Raw genomic sequence first — 26,180 nt, 5'->3', positions numbered from 1 at the left:
TTGGATTAGTCAGTCGCTTCTTTTAGGGTCAGGATTAACAATCTGTACTTGTAATGTGGTTAAAAACTACTAACGTGCGTTATAACAGAGGGCCACTGACAGTTTTGCAATACTTCGACGTGGACGCTGGCATTTTTTGCAGCTGACCTTTTTCACTTCCAGGACAAAATTTGGGGAGCAGAGTACTCCTACTCCTCCTACTAAATTACCATCCGACTGTCAGCGTATGCCATTCATGTATCAGTACATGGAATTCAAGGTTTTGCAGAAACTGTTGGGGTGTGGCCTGCAGGTGGTTGTTTATCCGTTTATTTCATTTCATCTTTAATTCAAACTTAACCTCCATGAACAACATAAATACATAAACATAAGTCATGCCTGAATTTACTTCATGGCACAGTGACAATAACTTAATTAACATGGGGCTCTCAGGAGGATCTGATAGTAAGTACAGTTTTTCAGTCACTGTTACACATAGATATAAAATAAGGTGGGCTTGTTTTTAATAAAGGATTCTCTGAATCCTGCACTCCAAATTGTCAAATTTATCCCGAGAGCAGCTGTCCAGCCCCCAAGACGCCATACGATACCCATCAGTTTGCCCCATATCTGGATATATTAAAGACCTCTGTGAAAATGATACTTTTATTTTTTGTTGTTGTTGTTCTTGTTGTAGATTGTGTGCTCCTTCAGGTCTGTTTGGTTTTTTACCTTGCAAAGTGTACTAGATTGAACTGTAATTAGTGAAAGGAACTGACTTTACCTACAAATTAGCAAACTGTTGGTAGATCACCTGCAGAACCTTCAACCCATACTGGAGTATTTTTTGCCCTACTCTGTCTTTCCCTAAATGTCTTGTTAAAAAATACGGAATTAAGAAGCTTCAAGTGTGATTTGCAGTTTCATCCATATCTTGGAAACTAAAAGTCAAAGCAAATAATAAAGTGTTCTGAGATAGGAACGGCAAAATTTGCTACAAAAAAGGCTATCTATCTTTATGACCAGGGGGTTATTTTACCAAAGTGTTAACAGCACAACATTCAGCAGGTTGATATATTGCATTTTCTTCAGTCCAGACACCCCAGGGCCTCTAAGCTGCCCTTTAAAACAATATAAGATTGGCAGTGGAGAAAGCACACACAGTTGCCCAAATGCACAGACAGCAAACAGAAGATTCTGATCAAATACAGCCAAGAAATATTAGTTTATATGCAATCCATGAATCCATGCATCCATCCATTTTCTCCCATTTATGCAGTTCGGTGTCGAGGGGGGCCCATCCCAGCTTTTATGGGAAAGAAGCTGGGTACACCCTGAACAGGTTATCCATCTTTTGCAGAGACAGGCAACTTTTCACACTCACATTAACACCTACGGCCAATTTCGAATCATCAGTAAACCTAGCATGCATGTCTTTGGTTTATGTGAGGAAGCCAGATTACCTGAAGAGAACCCATGCAGGCATAGACAGAGCATACTCCACACTGAAGGGCCCAGCGAGCCAGTGGTTTAAAACTCAGGGCATTACCGTACTTACCACAGTTTCACTGTGCCACACATGGAATTGACCAGTTGGGTAATTTTGGTTCACAAATATGGTCTGAAATTAGGTCAAAGATCACTGTACCACTGCTTTGGCAGCTTTTCATGACAAAATGAAAGCAAATGAAAGGATAAATGGTTAATTCATATTATATAGTGTCATCCATAATGTTTGTTTGGGAGAAAGACATAACTTCTGTATCTTTGCCCCTGTACACCACGATTAAACTTTAGAAATGAGACTTTTTTACACACAGGCTCCTATTTCAGGGGGACAAACAAACGTAAATTCAAATATAAAGCCTAACTTTACAAGTTTTGAAACCAATACGTGTAGTCTAGACAACCATGGTTTGTGGGTCTTTCTATATTCAGTTTTTATTTAATAAAGGGAAAGATAACGCTGTTAGGTTGAGATCAGGTGACTGACTTGGCCATTGAAGAACATCTCATTTATCTTTGCTTTTTCTTGGGTTGCTTTTGCCGTCTGCTCTGGGTCATTATCCATTTCCAGTTTGAATCACTGGCTGATCAGTTTTTGTTTGTTTGTTTGTTTTTTCCAGAACCTCTCAGGCTCTTTTTGACGTTTTCTCAAAAAGTACAATCATGCAATCCTGGTCTTGAGTGTAATCAGTGTTTTGCGTCTTGTTATAAAACCTCAGTATTTACTTTCATGAAGGCACCTCTTGATTGAAGACTTTGACCGTGATGCATCTGCCATCTCAAGAGTGTTCTTGACTTGGTTAGATGTTGTTAAGTTTTTCTTAACCACGGAAATAATTCGTCCATCTCTCCTGTGTCAGTCATTCCCTTCGTACATCATCTGACTATGTGTCGCCAATGAATTTGTGTCCTCCGCCACATTACAAACAAATAACATACAGTAGACACAACTAATCTCACAATAATCTCTGCTCAGATTATCTCCTCCTGTTTACTAGGGGAATGGAATGGCAAACAGTAGAGCGGGAGAAGGGAAGAGAGAGAGGGAGATTACAGTTATGAGGTCACTAACTTCTGTAGTTCATACAGATATGACATTCACAGATTGGGTGACTGTGCTCTATCAGACTTACAACTTTAGTGAGAGTGGCACAGGAAATGAGAGAATGAGTTATCACTGGCGCTGCATTGACCGACCCCTTGTAGTCTGACAATTTGAAAAAAAAAGAAAAGAGTCTACGATGTATATAAACGCCCCTTCAGTTGTTTTGGAGTACTTTAGTATTTTATAATAACTGAAATGTGATGTGATAGATCTATATTTGCAAGGTACAAGAAGCAGAGGTGGACACAATAATGCGGTTAAGAAATACCTGAATAAGTAAAATAAAATGTTTAATCAAAATGATTTTAAAAAATGTGTAAAATGCACATTTTACAATAATAGACCAAATATTTATATTTATAATAGACCGGAAATCTCCCCCTGCATAGTCTGGAGTTCAGCATCCAAACTTCGCACACAGGTGCATCTTAGGGCCCTGAAGGCTCTTATCTATATCACATATTATAACATCATCATGTTGCATAGCAACCACCTACCAACTGGCTAAAATGGACCATTTGTAGCATTTATGCACCTTGAACACCTCTGAAGAACATCGTGTAATTTGATTTCACAACAATATCATCTTTTATGTATCCACGTAACTTTAATATTGTGATATACTGTGTGACACAATCATGTTGCCTAGCAACAACATCACAATAGGCTAGCATTTTTATAGCAGAGCAGGGCCTGACCATTGCAGGGTACGCTTAAAATTGGTTAATTTTTGTACAGTAAGTCCCTTATTTATCTCCTGTTTATAGGTAATAATATAGGTCTCACTGGAAAAAAAAAAGTTGTATTTTACAGATAATATTATTCGTCATGTTCATGAAAAAATATATATGTTGAAGGAAAACTAAGAAAATTGTTCAACTGCAGGTACAACCACACTGTAAAGCAAAAATCTGTTTTAACACATGCTGCTGCTATTTTATTTTTATTTTTTTTTTTGCACTTCAGTTAGGATTAAAACAGATTTTGAGGTCGACGGGAGCGTCATCTGACAACACAGGCATGTACTGAGGTACAGTATTAATATAAAAGAGGACATGATGTCATAAAATTATCCCATAAAGGTCATCATTTGACCTCAAATGTCAGGGTTAGGTCATAGTATTGAATCAAAGATCATAACTGTAGAGCAGCAGCAGAGAAGATTATTCCTGTACTAATCACATCTGACATCATCGTCTTCTATCTTTAGCAAAGTTCCCCTTGTATATATTTTTTTATTTACTTTTTTCCTGTTAAAACGCAATAGCTTCTTTTTAGTCTATTTTTGTCACATCCAGTGTTTTTTAAACCAAGACACTTCTTTGTGTACCTAAAACTGAGGATGAATCGCCAACCGTGAATGGTGAGTGCAATATATATGAAATTAAAATACTGATATATAAAATATGATATAGTATATTTAATACTATGCACTATACTGTTGTACACTGTAGTACATTTGGACACAAAACGACACATTAATAAAAGACACTGTGACAATATTCTGTTGAAGAAAATGTTAATAAAAATAAAATGAAGTGATGTTTTTAATCATACTCTACATGCTAGCATATTATTTTAGAAGTATTAACCTAACTATATTATCTTTGCAATTTTTCATAAAGGACTCCCTCTATCCTTAACCACAGGATAAAGACTTAGGTAACTCTTGCATATATTATTACCACGGATTCTGTATTTAGCTTGTCGTTGACACTCAAAGACAAATATCTTTAGTGAGAAGACTGGAAAAAATAAAGGGTTTAGCTGGATGCTAAGTCTTGGCTTATATTTTTTATAGAAAAGAGAAACACTGGGGATTAATGCTGACTTAATCTCATATTGGTAATCCTTTAACCTCTGACACAATGCGCTGAAGGTTAGATATCACAGTATTGAATTAAATGTCTACCGGCAAGTAAAACTGATTAATTTTATCTTTAACGGCACCATGGTAATATGGAAAATTAAGTCGTTTTAGTTATAAAAAACAGGAGCAGCACCTGCATTTGTTGCCATTGTATATTGGAACATGGCAGGTTCTTTTGAAGAGCATAAATAAAACAACTGACCTACTTGTAACAGTGCTTTAGTGCCATCCATTTGCCTGTACTAGACAAAGGAAATCTGCAACAACAACGACAGTTCCAGTCAACGCCTCTTGAGGTGTGTTCCATATTGAGCAATGCGATGTCATATTCTAATTCCATCTATGACAAAGGCAGGGTATTATTCAAGCATACCATAATCCAGAATCTGTACTCTACCTGATCAAAAAGGACATACAACTATATTCCAGCTTTAAAAGATTGTGTATAATGATTGACTTTATTAATTACATCAGTCTGGCATTTAAGGGCTCCTGGTGCTATTTTTTGTGCAATGCTCTCAACATTAAATCGGGAATATTCTGGTAATGCAGGTGAAAATACTTTAGAAATAACAGCATTTATAACTCAGACACTTTATTATGTAGAACTATGATGGGATGAAATCACACAGTTCGTACATTATGTGAATCTTCCACTCCATCGGATCGTAAATGTGCTTAATTGGATTGAGATCTGGTGACTGTGGGGTGCATTTAGTGACATGTTCAAGAAACCAGTGTAAGTTGATTTGAGCTTTGTGACATGGCACCAGATTGATCCATGCTTTCATGTTAAGTCCAATTCTGACCTAACCATCCGAAGGTTGCAGCAGAAATCTAGACTCATCAGACTCAAGGAGGTTTTTACAATCTTTTCTTATTCAATTTTGGTGAGCCCATGCGGATTGTAGCTTTATTTTCCTGTTCCGGCTGCTGTAGCCCATCTGCTTCAAGGTTTGACATGTTGAGTGTAAAGAGTTAATCTTCTGCAGACCTTCAAAGGAGTAGTTATTTCAGTTACTGTTTTTTTCCTCTCAGTTGGAAGCAGTCTGGACATTTTCCTCTGACCTTTGACATCAACAAGGTATTTGCAACCCAGCTTGCTGAACAGTTTCGGTTTTTCAGACCATTCTCTGCAAACACCAGATAAGGTTGTGTTGGAAAATACCAAAAACAATGTCACGTTCAAAGTCACTTAAATCATCTTCCTTCCCCATTCTGATTCTGGGTTTGACCTTCAGCAGATCATCTTGCCTACATGCCTAAATCAAGTTGTTGCAAGGTGACTGGTGTTAACGAGCAGTTGAATAGGTGTACCTAACAAAGTGGTCAGTGACTTTCAGCTGTTTCAACAGAATCATTAGGTATTGCAGAATGATTTATTATGGTATTAATAAACAGAAGGTTTATCATTTTGGTAGAAAACACATTCAGTAGTTTAAAAAGGAACTGGAACCGTTGTAGTTGCCCCACATTATTTGAAAAAATGAAACCCTTTTCTTGGCAATTTGTTGCACACTAAGCTGTGCCTACTGTTTATGGTTTTATGCCAGACAGTACATGATTCGATGCCTGTCTTTTTATTCCTCACGTCATGTTTGAGGTATCAGCAAAAAAGGAAGTGTATTCATCTTTGTTTTCCTACAGACTCCGCTCCTTATGGGGAGTCCCACTGAGCTCTCCTGCCAGCTGGAAGCCCCTCCAGCGTGCCTATCCAGCCATCCTCGGCCTACGGTGGACTGTTCTCTCAATCAGCCGTAGATGGTATACATTGAAAGGGATGCACATGACGGGGTTGGCATCCTTACCAGCTGCCAAACAATATAATTTGGCCGTCTGAATGCACTGGAACAAGCTTAACTCTGAGGCCCTTTGGATTGTCTGGCTACTCGCTTTGTCACGGATACCAAGCCCAGTTAGTGTGTGGACAAACCTCCCTTTGGCTGCTTGAATCCATAATCCTATTCTGTCGGTCACTGCCCAAAGCTTTTGACTAAGGTGCAGGTCAAAACACAATCAGACTGATAAAGATTTATGCATCTCCCCTGAATTGTCTTCTGCCATCGTTCAGTGAAGCGCCTGAATTTATGCAGCTGCTTCATCTACCCATCAGATCATGGGTATGACCCTTTTCTAAAAGAGAGTTGGTGCTTAACTCTGACACAGTCTAAAATTCAACAGTGAAATGCTCCAATGCACGCAGGAAATCACAGTCTGTTAAGCAAAAGGAGAGTGTTATGTGTGAACAAAAATACCATCATAACGTCACTGGACACTTTCAGACTTCAGTCCAGCTTTGATTTCCTATCACTGTCTAGCTCACACTGTGAAAGTTGGTATAAAGACCAAATGTCTCATCACAGACCCTGGCATCCTATAATTGCTTTTGGCAGCCAGTGGGATCTAAAACAAAACAAAACAAAAATATCATCTCATTATAGTTTCCAAAAAGATAATCTAAACCGGTATTCTGCATACTGTAATTGTTATTAGCTCTGAAAGGAAAGTGGCCATACTGTGCTCATAAATACCTGTTCTGAAGGTGTTAGAAAATGATGACAACACAATTGTCAGGCGTGTATTTTGTAGCCATATTTAAAACTTTAGAAATGAACAATGCATTTCCAGTGACATGCGTAGAGCTAGTAGTTGTATGCAATAAAATCAGAAGAGATCATGAATGGAGAAAAGATTCTAAGGAGACAAAATCTGTGAACAAAAGAGTAATCAGGGGTTATTCTGTGTCATTTCACTCTAAAGAACTGAATCAGGACATGTTGAATTTCTGCCCTACTGAGTAATAAAAATCAAATTTACAGAAAGATATTTTACCTCATCCCAAGTCTCAGAAATTTGCATGTACTCGATTGATTTACTTCACAGGACAAATTAGGAGATTTTTAGGCTACTGGACAACACAACTCACTATTTCTCTGATGGAAAACTCTGTTTCACACATCAAAATTGTGCTGTTTCAGTAAATCTGGACTTTCATAAGGTGCAAGATTTATCTTTGTTATGATAAAATATGTAATCATTTGGTCACTTTTCTAGGTGCTTGTGTGACAAGTGTAAAACCCACTGTCACTAGAATTTAAAAAGAGACAGGGACAGCTGTGGTGTCAAAGGTCTGCTAGGTTCAACTCGAAAAACATGACACTTGGTGTTACAATGAAGCAATTTCATAACTATATGTTCTGTATTTGCCCCATACCCTACTTCAGCATCTGTGTAACAGTTAAAATTGCTGCTGATTGCATTGAGTAGTACATTTAAGATTGAAGACCATGCTTAAAGTTTAAAGCTGACATCTGAAATGGAAGGCTTGATTAAGAAGATTTCCTTTGAGTCAGAGAAACCAGAACAGATGGGTTATTTCGTTAGAGCGGAAAAGGACCAGTGCAACATACTGAGAACAAGAGGTAAATAATAAGACAGAAAATGTGAGTCAAAGAGATTAAAAAGTCTGATGAGTGCTGTTTACTGCTCTACATCTCTAACCTAGTGAGTGAGTGAGTAGTTCTGCTTATAATAGACATCATGTACAGATGTAAGGTAACCATATTTTCTTCTATGCATCCACTAACAGCTTATTTATAACATAGAAAAGCGAGATATGAAATTTCCTAGTATCTCGGGCTCCCAAAATGAATTCATATAATCTGTAACTTGATGTTCATAAAGTCATTAAAAAGACATGAAAGAAGGATTTCATTAACAAATTAATGTTAGTTTCCATCAGCTCTGAATTAATCAATAAAACTCCTCTTCTAAAGCAATAAATAAAATAAATTGATTTAAAATGAGCATATGCCATGGAAAACAAATAGGAAAGTCTCTTCCACTGTAATTATCTGTTTTCTCGATGATAATCCATCTCCGAGAAAAGGTGTTATGAAGAATATTTTAAGCAGGAAAATGGAAGCAAAGGATTATGTGGGTAAAGAGGTGAGTAGCTCCAGATTTATGAAGCTACACACCTAGCTCCACAGATCTACTAAGCTAGGTAAATTAACATAAAACCACAAAAAGGGAACAAACAGGAGTATAAAATTCTCAGCATGATGTAGTAACAATGTGCAAATTTATAAAGACAGAGACAGACAGTTTATTTCAGCAATGACCAATACCCAATTATGGGATCACAAGGAGACTTAATTCGGGTGTGAGTAAACTGCTAACAACACAGATGCAGCTTGAGACTTGTAACCTCAAAAACACAATACACTGTAATTATAGGTTTTTACATGTGTTTCTCAGGGAACAGGGTGGCAGTTCAGACTAAGGACTGTTTAACGTAAATGAATGTGAAACAGAAACCCTTTTAAAGATCAACAAACCTGAAGTGCAAGGACAATATTGGGGGTGCATCATCAAGATTTTCACCCTCGTTTAATGAATTTAATTGGGCAGCTCACTGACAGCTACTGTCTACCGCTTCTAATGTCTAAAAGACTAACGTCTTACATATTGCACTACAGAAGCCAGTATGCTTTTCTGGCTGTTCTCATCCACAGACAGTTAAGCAATGTAGCACCCGTTTGAAAAGCAAACACTTTCAGTTTTCAGTTTACTTCAAATTTTGTAAGAAGTAAGAAGGTCAGGTTTAGCGTGCAGTGTTACAGGAAAGCAGTGTGTCCTAAATGTTTCCTGACTATAGAAAACAATAGTGTAGCTCCTGCATGTACTGAAAGTAAAAAGAAACAGGAACAGATACCAATTCTGGTCTCAGAGTCAATGCAATTAGCTATCAAACATACATTTAAAAACTCACCAGTCTTATAGAAGAAATGTCTAAACTGAGTTTTTTCTTGTTGGTTTTTTTTTGTCTCAGCTCACCATGTGATGAATAATGATACAGACTTTCTTTAGACCTCATAGTTTTCCTCTCAAATTATTTTATTTTCTAGGGAAAGTTGTTGCAGCTTTGACAAATAAAATCAACTTGTCACACATACAGGGGCTAAAGGGGAGCTCTGAAGACATCCAGAAGACAATTATATATCTAACTGTATCTGCGGCAATGAGAAGATTTTTTTCCCCAAGTTAATGAGCTCTCAAAAATATGCTTTCAAAAGATATTACAATTTCGCTTTGAGAAACTATACTGTGGTAAATAGGCATAGCAAAACTGCATGAACAAAAAAAACTGATTTAGCATGCCTTGGCTATTTATTTTCGATCTGACATTTTTTTTTCAATATCTGATGGTTTAACCACCAGTTACATCATCTATAAAGGTGAAAATGTTGTTGCAAGGCAGTTAAACACATCTAATCTGCCTCAATATATGAGTGTAAGCGAAGCATGAGGAAATGAATCGAAGTTAAACAGACAGAGAAGCAAAGAAATTAAATTTGATGGGAGAAATAAATCAGGAGAGGATTGAGCGAGATGGAAAGACATGAAAAGATAAAGAGAAAGAGAGAGAAGTTTGAGGACCATTTGGGGGGAAAATTATGTGCATGATGTAGCGAGAGAGAAAAAGACGTAGAGAAAAGAAAGAGCACGGCTATTTCAAAATGAATACTGCAGTGAAAAACGAACAGATCGAGCCAGTCAGTAGGACTTTAAAAATACTGACTCAGTTCCCTTGGGGAAGCTGCAGGGGGACATCTCACCTCTTAAGATAGGGCAACTAGACAGGGCCCTCAGTTTGCCAGGTCCCAAAGGAGAGGTCCACTCAGAATCATTAATTATGTGGCACTTATTTTCATAATTAAAGCTTGTAACATCAAATTCTGTCCCCTGGGTCTTGTGAATACCTAATGGCTATGGTACTCTGCAAAAAAAACAAAAAAAAACATGACAAGGTTTGAAAGTAATTTGAGGTATTTTGAAATTCCACTTTTTTCATAATGATTGGTTTCAATAAATGATACCATTTTAGTTTTAGTTGTAAGAAATCCACTTCTTTTGCTGTGAAGCTTGACGAGGTTCTGCCGAATCCACCAGTTAATATAACATCCATGTTTAGCTCAGTGACACAGTTAGTGTGATTTTTTTCTTTTTGCAGTGCGTCTAGCAGATGGACAGAGTTTGTGTACTTCAGGGACTTTGCTGTCAAACCTTTGCCCTCTTCTATTCTGGACTGTCTGCGCTGGTTGAATAATTGGCACATTAAATTATTTAAAAAAGCAGTCAGGGCACATTATCATAAATATTCACTTGACGTTTTGCTTAGATCAACAGTCGCGAGCCAAAGCTCTGGATGTGACTCCGTGACAGCGCGTGTGTCTGTGTGTGCGCCTGCCTGTGTGGATATCCATTGTGGGTGCCCCAGGGCTGATTGATTGACAGTATTTACAAACAAAGCTTCTTCCTGCCAGTCAACCTAACTAAATGCAGACTGCATGAAAATGTCAGGCTTATGACAGACCCAGATGTGTGTACACATAACTGCACTGTGCATGTAAATGTCAGCCACACTCAGAGTGGGCACACTCACTCGTGAACATGCACACAAAGGACTGAGCAGTGCAGCGCCCCTCGTCACTTTGCTGTTGTAACAAGAGCCTCTAACAAACCTGTCACTGTTCTCGCCTGAGACAAGACAATAATGACATGCTAACAAAGTAGAGCTGCTGAGAATAGGTCTATTACCATGTATTAATGCTATTTGTGGATACAGACACTGAGGCCTATAGCGCCGCTGTAAGTCTTCTAGCAAATATTGTGCCATTCTCCACTGAAAACCACAACTGCAGTCTGTTATATAATGTAATAATTGACACTAAGCATTAGACTGAGACATCTCATGAACACTTTGGATGCTTTAAAGTACCATAAGGTTCTGACTTTAAATGTTTTGACTGGTGTTTTGTACAGATAAGGTTGATACTTGGTAGTTGAGTCTAGATGTTTGTGATAATGTGTAACATTTATTTGCTGCCATTGTATATCCTGAATCCTGAATATATGTAGTTGTTGAAATTTGGTCAGTCTCATGAGTTTATGGACGTGTAGAACTCTTGTGACCTTTTTAGCACCACTTTTTCATATCGAGTTCAAGAAGAAATTATTTTGTGTAACAACCTGAAATACATATACGTACGTTCTCACATTTATGGCTGCACTGCGCTGTGCATCTGTCCCTAGATCTTCAAAGTGTGCTTTGGAATACAAACCATTAGATGGGAATTGCACAGTTAAGTTGTGCTTTGCAGTACACAGGCGAGGGATAACCTGCGGAAATGACAGCAATCTACAATAATTACTAGTCTTTCAATGCAATTGCATTGAAAGACGTTAGAGATGAAAAGGCATGAAAACAACTTTGATGAAGGAGGGGGAAACTTGTCAATATAAAGTCTCTGTAAAAATGCGGCGATACATGAGAGAATAGGACTGATGGTTTTCAAAACACACTATCAGAAGATTGAAGGGTCCAAACAATTTCCTCTGAACCCGATCGCACCTCAAACAATATATGCAGAGATGGCAGCATTATCGTAGTTATTCAGTATTCAGGATGATACATGTGCTGTGACAGATTGCTCTGTGTCAGAGCCCAGGGGAAGGATGTCTTGCTCCCCACTGATCACAGGTCACTGTGAAATCTCCATCGGCTCTCGGTAAAGATTATAAATAGTCTGTTGAGAGTGAGGTGCATTTTATATTAATAGGAATTATTTTAAGCCAGAAATCAAAGACACTGTGTGAAAAGTAGGATTTTTGTCGGTAAGAAGCCCTGTAACTTGCTACAGAAATTCAGGTTAAAGGCTGTTCACAGGAATTTAGAGGCACCATAGAGAACTTCCAGGATCTGGGGGATATTGAAGTGGAATTTGAATTTCAGGTAGTTTTACAAGCCTGAGAAGTCTGGTGGTTCAAGCTTGTGTCTAAGCTTAAAAGAGTGATAAAGTGATAAAGAAATGTAGAAATGACTTTTAAGCATATGCAATCAATTAAACTTGTTAATCTGATTATTCTCCTGCATGCAGTATTTTTATACATGTGTACACTCAGCCACATAGTAGTTTAAGGGGTAATCTGATTCTTTTTGTGTATTTGAATGGATATGATTTGTGTAAGTCAAAATGGTTAAGTGTTTCCGTGTAAGGTTGTGGTGTAAGGAAAAAGCACACTACATGCTGTTTTCTCAAAGTAGTAAAACCTGATTTTCCACAAAGATTATTTTCAAAAACACGTACACATAGTTAATTCTTAGAAACAAAGTCACTGTCCCCAAGACATGGGATCTCTGGAATTTTCAGACATAAAATGTATAGTGAACAATTTATATCCAGCATGACAATCATCCCACTGTATGCACCCCAAGTTAGCAACACTTACTGTTGAGATTCTTACCACTTGTGGTATTTTAGACCTCTTTAAAAAGTGAACTGCCAAACAGCCGCCTGAGGCAACTGTTGTTGTGATTTGGCACTATTTAGACAAAACTGAATTGAATTGAAATAGTCTCACAGAGGACATAGCAAGTAAAAGGTCAACTTTGATATAAATATCGATCTTTATAAGATATATAGTTCTAATTTTCATAAGCAAAAAACCCTAGCACCCTCACAGGAACAAATATGCTTGTAATCAGACTGCTGTGCTGTACCTACATGAACCAAAATAGCAGGTGTGCTTGGAGACACCCACATAGTTGGTGCACCCAAGACCTACAGTACTGCTTTGCAAGGACAAGGATTGAATAGGGGCCTCGCTGCTCTCCCTGCTCTCTCTACATAAACAATACCTCATTGCGTAGCTTCCATGTGTCATTTTAGTGACGTTAAAGAAAAGAAAACTGTCATTTTTTGCATTTCCAAATACCTCGTTAATCTGACTAGTCTCTTGCTTGAGGTATATTTAAACATGTGAACGCATAATATCCGGTAATCTGATTGATTCTTTTTGTGTACTTGAATGGATCTAGTATAGCTATGTGTAGGCGCAGATTCATGTGTACGTGTGTTTCCATGTCAGCCCGGGGGTGTGAGCATTAAACCGAAGAGTGACAAAACATGACTGACTGTTGATCTGTTTGTGTGGTGCCTGAGAGAGAGAGAGAGCAGCAGTCATACAAACCATTAGTGTAGATCAGTAGTAGTGTGTGTTTGTGTGAATGTGAATCATGGAGGAAGTTAACTCTGTGTGTGTGTGTGTGTGTGTGTGTGTGTGTGTGTGTATGTGTGTGTGTGTGCTCTCTCTCTCTGTGCGTGTGTGTGTGTGTGTGTGTCCGACTGTGGTTGAACCCATTAACTGAATAAACCATCCAGTATGATTGCAGTGTCAAATGGGTATGCTGAAGCATTTCTGCTTGGCCCAGCAGTCCTTGTCCTTTTTAAAGTCATGACACACTTACACAAGATCAAAAACTCCGTGGCACAATTAATTATTGATTGGTTGGAAATGCTGCATCAATCCTCATGCATCTGTATAATAGCGGATGTACAAAACACAAACAGATGCCGGCCAATGTGCAAATTAAATGCCATATGTTAATTTACTCTGATATAATTGAAGTTTATTCTACCACTTGTGTATCTGGCAAAACTGTGCGGTGGTAAATAAGAAAATTATCCTCCAAGCTGAAGGAATATGTTCACCCTCCTGTGTCAGCAAACATTCCTTGAGCGAGACTCCTTGCCAAAGGCATTAAATCCTACGTTTCTCCAATACTGTTTCGTAAGTGATCCTATTTGAACTCATTCATGGTGAAATAATAAGTCAGAAAGGATCTCTATAAGAACAGGCCAATTTCAAAAATGCAACACACAACACGGAGATGAATAGTCCTCTACTTAACAAATCCTTCTTGTTATAGTTTAACATAGCAGATGGTGGTGGTACTTTTTGTTTGAATAACATCTCCCCCTAGAATTCGCCTCACCTCAACCTACCCACTCGCTTTACGATTCACGTGCAGCTGCCTTTTAGCAAAGCCTCAGGGCAGTTGACGTTTCCTGGATTAATTCCTATTAGGAAAAGAGCACTTATAGGCAGGGGGACACACCGGGGGATTCCCCTAGTGTTTTGCAATAGATTTTCCCTTCTAGACGATGATTATGGGCAAAGAGAATTTGAATAGAATGAAAAGGTTCACAGATTCATACGCAGTGTGGCTGCATAAGACTGATCCTTACAACATGATATTAATGACCTTACATCTACCCTGGCCCAGTGGTCTGTATGGTTTCAAGACTTAGCTCAATAGTGCAGACTGCAAGCCAGCTTGAGCAGTGTGATTTCCTTGTGAAGATAAAACCTAATAAAAGATATTATTTTTCTGTTAAATTAAAGATCATTTATCATCAGTTACTCCTTGTACTCTGTCTGCCCTTCATCCACTTTAGCTAGACATCACAGAATATGGCTTAACCCAAAACCTATTCATTTAATTTGTATTACTATTTGTGCCAATTGATAAGAAAAATGGCTCTGTCTATTGTAATGTAAAGTCATACACATAGTTTCCTTTCAATGAGCTTGTGTCCCACAGAAGGATGCGTCTGTCATATTTTTCAGCCTAATCATTATGAAACAGAATAAAACAAATCAAATCAATATGACAAAGAACTCAGTGAAACAAAACCAAATGACAGCAAATCACAACAAAGCCGAAAATATCAAGGATTGGCTAAGAAGACTGCACGTTACACACTGGAGTGTCTTTATTACTTTCTCTCCGTTGTTTCACAGTATATTGGTGCAGTTATCCCCTATACTCTGTCAGAGAGATTCACACTTTCCACTGCACTTTCATTTTGAAGGAATATCACCACTAGTATTTTCTAACTTCAGCATTCATTGAACTTGTTATTTACTTTATATTATGAAAAGTAGTTCACAGCTATAATTGGAAGCAATACAGTGACAAATATTAAAATTTGCTCCCTCTGTCTCCATGACAGTTTAATTCTGATCAGTCACGACTTTTACATAATGTGTTTTGAGTCACGCTGTTTCGCTCCTGAGGGCATTTTTACACACCTCAGTTTGCATCATGTGAAACACGCTGCATCTTTTCACAGCAGCTAGACTATGGTGTAAGTTTAACCAAAAAGATAGTTGTTAAAACTGAAAGCAATGTGTCATACTGCAGATTTTGGACTTGAAGCCCACATGTGCCTCGTGGATTTCACTAAAGGACATTGCCAGCCCCACTCTCCTACAGGTTTTCTAAAATTTCTCCCCTGGTAATCTATGATTTAGTTTCTCACACTGCAAAGATGAGAAAAGATACAAACAGCTATCATTTTGTCTAAACAGCTTTAGGAGAACTCCCAGTTTGCAGTTGTTTGACGTTTATTAAAGTGGACAAAGGTGCTGTTTACTTATAGATACATACAGTTTATATACAGTATAAAATAGGAGTTTGCTAAGTTGCTAAGATGCTGCAGTGGTTGTGTTGTGTGCCACAGCTCTGTACCATTTATACCAGCACTGAGGGCGCATATACTTGCTGCATCATTGTCCTGAATGATAGGTGTTGTCACTGAGACAAAACCTCTCAGTGCTAGTAGAGGATGAGAAGAAGTTAAAACCACAAGCAAAAAAAAATTTTTTTTTTCACCAGAAAGTCTTTTCAAACTTATGCAACATTTCTCTGTATAATCTATGAATCTCTAAAGCTTCTGTGCTGATACATCTTTAAATTACCGATAAAACCAGACACAAGCTTATCCTCATGTCTTCGAGCTCACAGCATTGACCATGCAACAGTGTGAGGTTACAAAACAACGAACAAACAGTTGAAACGACAGGAAAGCCCAGCTTGCAGTGGGGAATGTGATGTCACTTTTGGCGTGTGGCACCATTCACAAGGGTAAGAACAATGGGTATAAGGAGCAATTGATGGTCACTGCATTGGCCGTTTCACATGCAAAAAGTGATGTCACCATAGCTCCATTGCATTTATACTAACTCTGAGGGCACAAGGTTAATCACTGCAGTACTCTCCTGAACGACAGGTGTCACCACTCATAAAAAAACTTCTATATTAGAGCTGATATAGGCTTTTTTTTCAGGTTTTCCCTGAAACTCTGACTTTCTCAGCCTGTTCATGCTGTGTGAGTTAGGTGTCTTTTTTATGCTTCAATGAGCCATAGGTCAGTGTTAAGTGGCTTGGCAAACAATTTTCAGTTAAGGATTTGATTTGAATTCACACTTTTGTAACCCAATCTGCTAATCTCATCTACTCCAGTCTCATACTGATCCTTTTGTCTCCAAACAACTCTATAACAACCACACTCTTCTTGTCTTTGTTAACTACCAGGATGTTTGGCCTGCAACCGCTTGCCTGTCTGGAACTCCAAGTTCCATAGGACCTCAGCCATGTTGTGATCAACCACCTTGGTGTCTCATATTTTGTCTTGTAGTCCATATGCAGCACTGATGTTCCTGTACACTATCCCCACCACTTATGGTTAAGGTTAAGCCTTTCTTTGCGACCATTCAGTCCACTTATCCAGTCTGAATAGTATATGGATGTCCTTGCTATAGATCCTGTTGAGATGGATCAGTGAGTCAATATGCCACTCAATTCTGGCATACAGCTTGAGGTCATCCATGTACAGAATGTGGTTGATGGTGACTCCTCTCTTAGATCTGAGTCCTAGATGTCCTAGATCCGGTGCTATTGATGAGCTGGCTTAGTGGGTTTAGGGATGTGAAGAACAGCAGCGGGGACAGTGCATCACCTTGGCACCTCTGTGCTTGATGGTGACTTACTTGGTACAACAAACTTCAAGTTTGCCTCTGGTGTTGTCTTCTGCAGTCACATTGAGTTCTTGATGAATGTTATTATCACACTATTGGGCTTGTCCAGTGCTAAACAATTCTGTATCCATGTGTGGAGCATTGACTTATAGGCTTTCTTATAGTCAGTGCAGGCACTGCTCATGTTGGTCTGCCAGATCTTAGAATCCTAGCATATTGCTATCAATCAAGAGCTGTTGCACTGGCCCCCTGTTGTTATTTTAATGCCCTTCTGAGCTGTGCTCATGTATTGACTCATGTGCCTACTCAGCTTGTTTGCTACAATGCCTGAGAGAAGCTTATATGCCGTGGAAAGGGAGGTAATCGTCCAGTAGCTTAATGGTGTCGTGCCCTTGTGGGAATCCTTCATGATCGGGATAGTTCTGCCTCGTGTTATCCCGTTTGGACGAGTGCCTGCTTTGAGCAACCCCTTTGCCATGATCTCAGATCATACTATTATTTGTTGAAGATTCCTGATTCAATTCTTAGGATCTCAGTTCAGAGATCCTTTGACATTAGTTCACAACCACACGAGAGGTCAGTCAGACATACAAATATAGAACGACACACAGAGTGTTATCTGCCAAGTTATACTTCCTGATTGGGGTTGATGCTATTGGTGAGTTTGTTATTGAGACTGGGCCAGCCAAAACTGTGCTCCTCTCTGGATTTTTATAAAAACACACCCAAGCAGATACAAGTCTTACATCCGTACCACCATTTTACAGTTTGTGTATGCTGCAAAGCTGTCTGTCTCTGTGTGGAGAGAGAAATACATTTATTGGTTTGGGGATGGGCAAAGGCAGAAAGACCTGCTGTGCATTGGAAATCATGGCTAAAGCATATCGAAATATGTAGCCTAGGTATATGGCTCTTTGATAATTAACTAGTTGATGATAGGAATGAAGAAGAAAGTAAAAAGCATGGTGATTTTTTTGCTTCTGATGTCTCCCTAAGTGGCAAACACCTAAAAAAGTATACTATCAAAAAAATAGAAAAATATATCAATAGTATTTATCATTTGAAATACTGAAGAAGTGCACAATGAGAAGAATCAGGAGTGTTTAATCAGAGAATGATGAATTCTACAGCTGTGAGGGATGACTCTTTCTGTTAGTCAAGTCATAGACTTATAAATTCCCACTCTCTGGGGGAATTAGGTCACTGAGGTCACTGTTGTGCCATAGGCAGCACAGAAAATATCTAATGATAGTGCATGTGTCATCAGTGCAGCTTTTATAACATAACACAGCAAAATACAAGGTAGCAAAACAGGTAGGTGCATAAATCATTTTCAGAAAGGACTTTTTTACTGTATGGCTCTTCCTGGCTAGTTTAATTGGTACAGTGTAGTAGTAAATGGACACAGGTTTGGATAAACCAGGTTTCTGTTGGTCTGATGAGAGCGCTGTGCAATGTCACTGAAATCACCACAGCAAGATATTGCGGCACTCTGTCTAATAGCTTTCACTAGTAAACAATTAGCTAATATAAAACTGTTCATTTCTTGTAATTTATTAAGTTAATTACCCTAACTACCATCTAATGACTCTGCTGCAGTTCACAATTGTAGTGCTTTATCCACTCAAAGCAAAATGTCATGTCTGAACTATAAACTGGCTGACAGCGTTGTTGGAGTGTCAAAGTAATTAAAAATGCAAGTTATTCAATGAGATGACCTTTAGCTTATAGAAATATCTTTCTACAAGACAAGGTTGTTTAACTCTGTATGCTTATTTCAGTGAAAAGCCACAAAGTAAGCGCCTCAAAAAAAGTAAGTTTCAGACTCAATGAAATAAAAATAGAAATGTTCTTTTTTTAAGTTGTAATAATGCAGTCTTTAGTATCCCACTTGTGGTAATTTCTGTCAAACATTTCATTTGCAGGGACCACATCCTCAGTTAGATTGACGGTGTTTCATGAAAGAGAGTGGCTCCTGGGCAGTGCAGATTCCCATGTACTAACGAGAGGCTTGAGAACTGAGACAAGAGGAGCAGGATGGAGCAAAAAAATGAAAATAAACAGCCTATAGAGCAGGAAGGCATATGTACTCATGGAACTGAAAGGGAAGTGATGAGGTGTGGTCCCACCCTTGAAATTCAGATAAATTATCTCCAATTTGTGTATCTGGTGATACGTTTTTGCTGGTCATACTATTGCCTGAAAATCCAAGGAAATTCATTTGCTATCAGTAAATATGCTTGTTTCACACTAATTGCATGTCCACTTAACCATACATATACCAACCATGAAGCCTGAGGACAAACCTGCGAGTAAGATGAACAATTTTAATAGAGAAGCATCAGTTAAACATGCTCTACATGTAGGGAAAAAAATATGTGAAGGTGAACTCACATCTTCTTTTCCTTTGTGTTCTTCTTTCTTGTCATGACAGAATGATTCCATCCAGCAGCAACGACTTCCTGGTGCGGGACCTCGCTGCTGGACGTAGCTATGATCTTTGTGTCCTGGCCGTGTTTGATGACGTCGTCACATCGCTGACTGCAACTCGTCCTTTGGGCTGTCTGTCATTTACCACAGACACAGAGTTCAGCCAGTGCCAAGCATTGCACAGCCATTTCTTGGGTGGTACTATGATCATCATCATTGGAGGGATTATTGTTGCTTCTGTGCTTGTTTTTATTATCATCCTAATGATACGATACAAGGTTTACAGCCACCAAGGAGCAGGCCATGGAAAAGCAGCCATCACTGCGACTGCTCCAAGACCACAGAGCAATGGACAAGGAGGCAGTCAGGTCCAAGTCCTTCCTCACTCTGCCTCAAAGATAACTGACAGTCATGATGACCAAGTCCTCGGACCATCCAGGGCAATGTCGCCTAGCAACACTCTGCGAGACACTGTCACGTTGGTCGAGGAGGAGAGCAGTGGACGGAGCCTAATGACAAGGACTGACTCGTCAGCGAACGAGGAGTTGCTCTCACCCACAAAGTCCCGCTTCTCCTCCAGGGTCGCCATTGAGATGAAAATTCGACCGCCATCTGTTGCCAAAGAGCCCACCTCTCCCAAAGAACTGGCAGGTATTAGAGAGCTAGAGGAAAAGACACAGACATAGCAAATTCAAGCAGCTGAGCAGAGTTTAGAAAAAGTAAAAGTTGACAGAGAAGGAGCGGGGAAAACGTGGAAAGGAGGGACACAAAGAAATTCGGTCAAACAGGAAAAGCTGGTGGATGAGAAATAGACAATGTGAAATTCAGGGTGTGAAATTGAGCAAGATAATAATGAAGAGAAGAGCAGTGTGTGAATGAGAAAATGAGTACGAGAGATTCCATTCTAGTGCACTAGAAGGAAAGTAAGAGGGAGACAGAGGGTGAGACAATTCATCAACTTTCAGTCTGTAGGGCTGCAGCAGCAACTCAAGTTGTTTTTAAATCTCTTCTGTATGATTGCACATTCCTTTTTTCCCAAAAACGAATGGAAAAAAAAGTCTTGAATTAACCTTCCTATAGTGAACTGAAAACCTCCCCCATGCTCATTTATTTTTGTTTTCAGCTCTTTCCAAATGCCAGACTACTTTTGTTGAACGCTCAGAAGGGGCTCATGTTGACTCAAAGTGTTTAAATTTGTGAAGAAGTTGAAGAATGAGGCTGCAACCTTGTTGCCAAAATTTTAGTTTTTTTTTTAGTTTTTGGAAAGCTTGGCTAGACAACAGATAATAACCAAATAAATCTTTATGTTTTTGTGTTAGAGGAGAGAGGGATTTGATAATGCATGTGGGAGTACCTGTCACACATTATTCCAGTTAACACCTCTCACATTAGAGCGCTGCAAACCATTAGTCTTTAAGCACTCCAAGAAAGCCTGCTCGCCTTTAGAAATGACACATCCCAAGTGCTAAAGAGTGAAAAAGCTACTTCAGTACAAAAGAAAGGCTGTATGCACTGGCTTACACTCAATATCAAGCTGGAAAAAGCCCAAGTCACTTATAAAGTTAAATGTGACTTCAATAGTACTGAATGCTAGATCTGGTGGGGGGGTTATATAAAATTTTTGTGTTTTCCTTTTTGTAATAAACATTTATTAAAGTGTTAAACTGTTAAAGACCATACAGAGAACAGATTAGTTTAAATACTGTATTGCAGAGAGCGATAGAGGAGAAAGGGGGAGACCGTGCAACAAACCATTTTATGTGAATCCAAGAAATTTGTTTTACAGCAGATTCATGACAAATCTACTTGAAGAATCTCCAGGGTTATCAGAGTCTGGCACACATGTGTTATATAGAAGTAATACACTATACATAATGCAGACACAGCTATTATTAATGAATGTAAAACAATATAAGACAACAACTTGTACTTGTCAACCTTTTCATCTGGTGTAATAGGCATGCAAGCTCCTGTGAGCAGCAAAAACACTCACCAAAAGCTACAGCTAGGTTTATTCATACAGTACTTCATGATGATGTATAATTGACAGTTTAAAATACACAATCAAAAAGAAGGAATATAAAACAAAGAAATGTAAATAAATAAGGCTGGATTACCTTGGACAGTGGAGGGAAGATGAATCATTAAATATTTATATAATAATATTAAATATTTATGTTTGATCCATAGAAATAACAAAAAGACATTTTGAAGATATACATGATGCACTTGACAGGTTGAAATTAAGCTTAGTCTCATTGCTGAACTGAAATTGGTTAAATCCTCAGAACCATTAGTACTACTTGAGCTTTAGGCTTCCATTCACTGTTTCTTTATCTCTGGGCTCTTTGGTCTAATCAACGATCGGCCTCTTGTGTCAGCTTGAAAATACTGTTATTAGTTTCTACTGCAGTGGCCTTTGGCATGCCTTCAGAAAATAGCTTTAAAAAAGTATTTGACAGTCTGAAAGAAATAGAACGATAGATAGATAATTTGTCATTGTAATCATTTAATGAAGAGTGCAAATTATCCAAGAAGTGCAAAATACATGATTGCGATAATGCACAAATCTGCTCGATTATAATTCTACTGTAGTTTTCTTAGCATGCAAGATACTGGTGGAAAATTGCTTTTTCGTAACAGTCTTTGCCAGCTATTAGATAAAACCTATTTTGTGTAATCAAGAGCACTTCCTTGTTCCAAACTTTTGAAATGACTTGCACATGCTCTCAGAGATTGCTTGAAACTGTCAATAGATCCCTTATAATATAATCCACAAAATCATGTGGATTTTTTGGGGGAGTAAAATTTCCCTGTACTAAGCCTACTCCAGTGCATTTCCCCTTTAACACTAATCCACTCAGGAAATGGGGGTTTCATTGGAATGAATAAATGAAGACATCATTTCACATGAGGGTCTTAAAGAGCTGAGTGGAAATACTTTATCAGCGGTTGATATGTCATTCAATTGGCCTCTGTGAATGAGCTGAAATGAGGTGTCATTGAGCCTCATGTTGATAGCAGGGAGGAAACGAGAGATCTGTGCAGAGTATAGGAGCTTAGCCAGCAAAGTGAGGGAGCGCTTTCACCTTCATCAACTTTGTCAGTTTGGTTGTCTCTCTTATATTAATACAACAATGCTAGATGTTGCTTTTATCAGAATTCACTGCGTGAACTTTAATAAAAAGTGTACCATGGATATTAATTGGTTTTGGACATCAGACATTATAGTGCAAAAATCTCAAGCCACCCACTTGTACTGCCAGGAAAAGGGGAAATAGGAAATAACATACATTGAAATACTGTATATAAGGTAAAAACAGTTTGCACAATTCTAACAAACATTAAAGTCAATATGTGATATGACCACCTGTATTCTTTAACACAGCCTGAACAATCTTAGGCAAACTTTATTTTCATTTCTTTAAGGAATAGATCTCCAGGCTTCTTGAAGGATGTTTGCCGCCTTCTGTTCTGTTCTTTGGTTTTCACCTGTTTTCACCGATTTTCAGTTCAGTTCTTGTGTAATTAACTTGGACCATTTCTGAACAAGCTTCCGTGAACAGTAGGTAGTAGCTCAACTGAAGGTCCAAATGCATCTTTGCTGGATTTCTTCCTATTTCTTAAGGACATGACTTTCTAATACACTTATTTTATTTAGGCCTCCCACGTTTTTTGTCTGTTACTTGTCCCATTTTCTTAATTTGTTTAAAGGATAAACTGCACAATGTGCTGATAGCACTTTGTTTGTGCAAAAAATATAGTTTTATGCCAGCCAAACTGTGTTACCTCTGACATATTTTGTAAATTTAGCAAAAGAAATGGAAACAAATAATGTGCTTCCCATAATTATGAGTTCCTCTGAAAATGGTCAGGTACAAGGATTGGATTGAAAATGAGTGAAAAAGCATTCAATGTTCAAAGACCTTCAGAAAACCTGGAGAACTACTGGTTAACTTCACTTTAAAACTTTACAAGAAAGTCTGGATCTTTAGAAGCCAAATATAAAGAAATGAGGCTTTGCACAGCTGTGCACAGTACTGTACTCAAACACATTGTTTTAAGCTGTTTTATTTTTTTTTAATACTAATGAAGCTTTGATGACAACTTTACACACACATTCAGCAAGTGTGCCAGGAGGTTGATGGCCACATTGCGGTGGCAAAGCAGATGAATTAGGCAGCGCTCATTAAAACTGGTTAGAATTTTGGGAATTGTGAAAAAAAACAAAAACCTTGAATTTTATTTTGTTGCACCATTGAGGTAACACCATATGCATAAACTCAAATATTCCCCCTATAGGCCTAATTAACCTTGTCTCAACCTTATCTAGCTGAAGTGTGCCAGTCAGGGACGCCTCCAAACAACATCCCAGACTAAAAGACATGCAAACAAACCAATTATTATAGTTTTTATTTTGACATTTTACCCAGGAGGAAAAAGTTACCGTTGGCCTTTTGTGTTCTTTGTTTCCTTCCTTTGATTCCAGGATCGTTGGCACTTTGAGGGAAACCTACAGTGAGGGATAATACCCATGTGTTTGTACAAAGGCTGTTGGAGTTTCTCAGGGTGTAACTGTGTCTGTGATGTGTTTCACTGGTTGCTGCATTGCAGAGAAAGGCAACATTGATCTGATCAGAGAGCCACAGTGAGTCAGAGAGCCTGAGGAACAGAGCAACTGACAGATACACAGAAAAACCCCATTAAATGCCCGCAGTTGTGAAAAAAATAAACATGTTTTCTTTATGGTAGTTTAATTCTTTAAGACTATTTGCTCTCATATATTCACAGGAACTGAATACATTATTTTATTTATTTATTAAACATTTGAGAAGTCCCACGATTATGGCACTAAGACAAAATTTTCAGGGTTGGACTAAAAAAGACACGCTTTCTTAAACATAACAAAGCTACTACTATCTGTGACAACTGTTAATAAAGCTAACCGAATGGGCTTTTCTGGTTGGGAATGGAAAGATGTACTTACGAGATAAATATGTGGTTTTTGAACATTGAAACAATAAACAATATTCTCATAGAAATGATCAGTACTAAATATGTGGCATGAGTCCATAAATTAATAAAATATAGGCACTTTCAACTTGAAAAATGTAAAACTATCACAGAATTTGAAAATCAATCAACAAAGAAATGCACAGCAGAGATCATTTTAGCAGTCAAGTTGTCACCTTGCTTTTTAGCTCTATGATACAAGGATGCAGCATGTGGATTCAGGATTAGAAGCAGCTCTTTAACCTGAATACTAAGTGGGGAATTTTCTATCTGGATTAGTAGTAATTATATGCTTGACACAAACATATTATGATTATGTCAAGCAACGTATTATTAGTTCAATAACAGCCAAACAAACAGTGAATTTGTATGTGTGTTAGAGCACAAACACACAAAGACGCACACATTGTTGGGAAAAAAACAAGATAAACCGCTTCTTTTATGAGGTTAAGACTGAACATTTAGGTTAATTTAAGGACAAGACATCAGGTAACAAATGCAGCGTGCAGTGTCCTTACAAGAGATGGAAAAAATTTGTGTATGTAAGCTCAGGGTCAGTCACCAAATCCCTGCAGGTCTGTGCCTGCATTTGTGTGTGGTTATGTACAAGGTTTATCTGCCTTGAGCCAGTACATATGTTCCCACAAGGTTAGTCAGGATAGAAAAATACTTAAGCACAGCGCAAGGATGTGCGAGTCTGTGTGAAGTGCAAGTGTGTGTTCTCCCCGTGGCCCATCCATGACCCTGTAGCCTGTCTGTCCTCTGTGTATTTTAATCTATCATCACTCCTTTCACTGTCATCCCATATGCCCGGCCTCATTCTTCACTGCCGTCTGTCTCTCTGAATACATCTCTTGGAATCGGCCAGGCCTCTTTCCCTCCCGCTGTTCACAAGTGCTCCCACATGCTTTTCTCTCATCTTCTTTACCCGTTTTCCGACTGCCCTGACATTGTTGCTTGTTCTCTCTCTCTCTCCGCTGAATAGATTTTTTTTTTATTATTTCTTTTGTTGTTTAGCTGTATCTATATCAATGTTTTTTGTCTGCTTCCTCTTTCTCATTCGCTGTTTTTGGCTCCGTTTCATTCTCCATTTCTCTTCCCCTCTCTCTGTCTGACTCTTGGACGCCTCCAGCAGCAGACGACAGGCGGCCTCGTAGTGTGGAATGGAGGGACTTTAACATCTGAAGGTCTCTCAGCCTCTCAAAGCGATTGTGCCACTACAACACACAGAGTAATGACTGCCACTTTAAATTGTAGCGCTCCCTGGTTTTTGTTTTCTCCTGTAGCAAGCAGTTTCTTCCTTTCTCTTACCTATGTCATTATTCCTAACCTGTCTTTCCCTACTGCAGCCTCACGTCTTTGCAGCATGCTGCAATCTGACCCTTTAGTAACTGTAGCTAAATAACAGCAACCACAATTGTGTTTCATTATCTAGTGATTTTGAGTACTGACATTTGAGAGATGTATCCTTGAAATTCCTGCCTCTGCTGTATTATAATGACTGAAAATAGCATTTTTAAATCATGAAAATACCTATAGTTACAAGAATTAGTCCCTTAGATGACTGATAACGATTAGGGCACATTTGATTTAAATAGCATTTTACTT

The 26,180-nt window shown here is 38.5% G+C and overlaps 1 protein-coding gene across 2 annotated transcripts in view; it reads left to right on the top strand.

Annotated features, from left to right (window-relative positions):
* Positions 1-26,180, top strand: part of zgc:172282 (leucine-rich repeat and fibronectin type III domain-containing protein 1-like protein) — a 169,045-nt gene that overhangs the window by 127,801 nt on the left and 15,064 nt on the right. The window contains exons 9-10 of one of the 2 annotated variants that reach the window (XM_019345405.2): positions 19,564-20,210; positions 25,705-25,803. In XM_019345405.2, coding sequence (XP_019200950.1) covers positions 19,564-20,210; positions 25,705-25,757 — 700 coding nt within the window. In that variant the 3' untranslated portion in view covers positions 25,758-25,803. The remainder of the gene's footprint in view (positions 1-19,563; positions 20,211-25,704; positions 25,804-26,180) is intronic. The other variant, XM_003441630.5, reaches the window with a different exon arrangement.

The sequence above is a fragment of the Oreochromis niloticus genome, linkage group LG14 (genome assembly GCF_001858045.2).
Source record: "Oreochromis niloticus isolate F11D_XX linkage group LG14, O_niloticus_UMD_NMBU, whole genome shotgun sequence".
Classification (NCBI taxonomy): domain Eukaryota; kingdom Metazoa; phylum Chordata; class Actinopteri; order Cichliformes; family Cichlidae; genus Oreochromis; species Oreochromis niloticus.
Note: the sequence above shows the minus strand (reverse complement) of the source record. Positions and strands in the feature narration are given on the sequence as shown.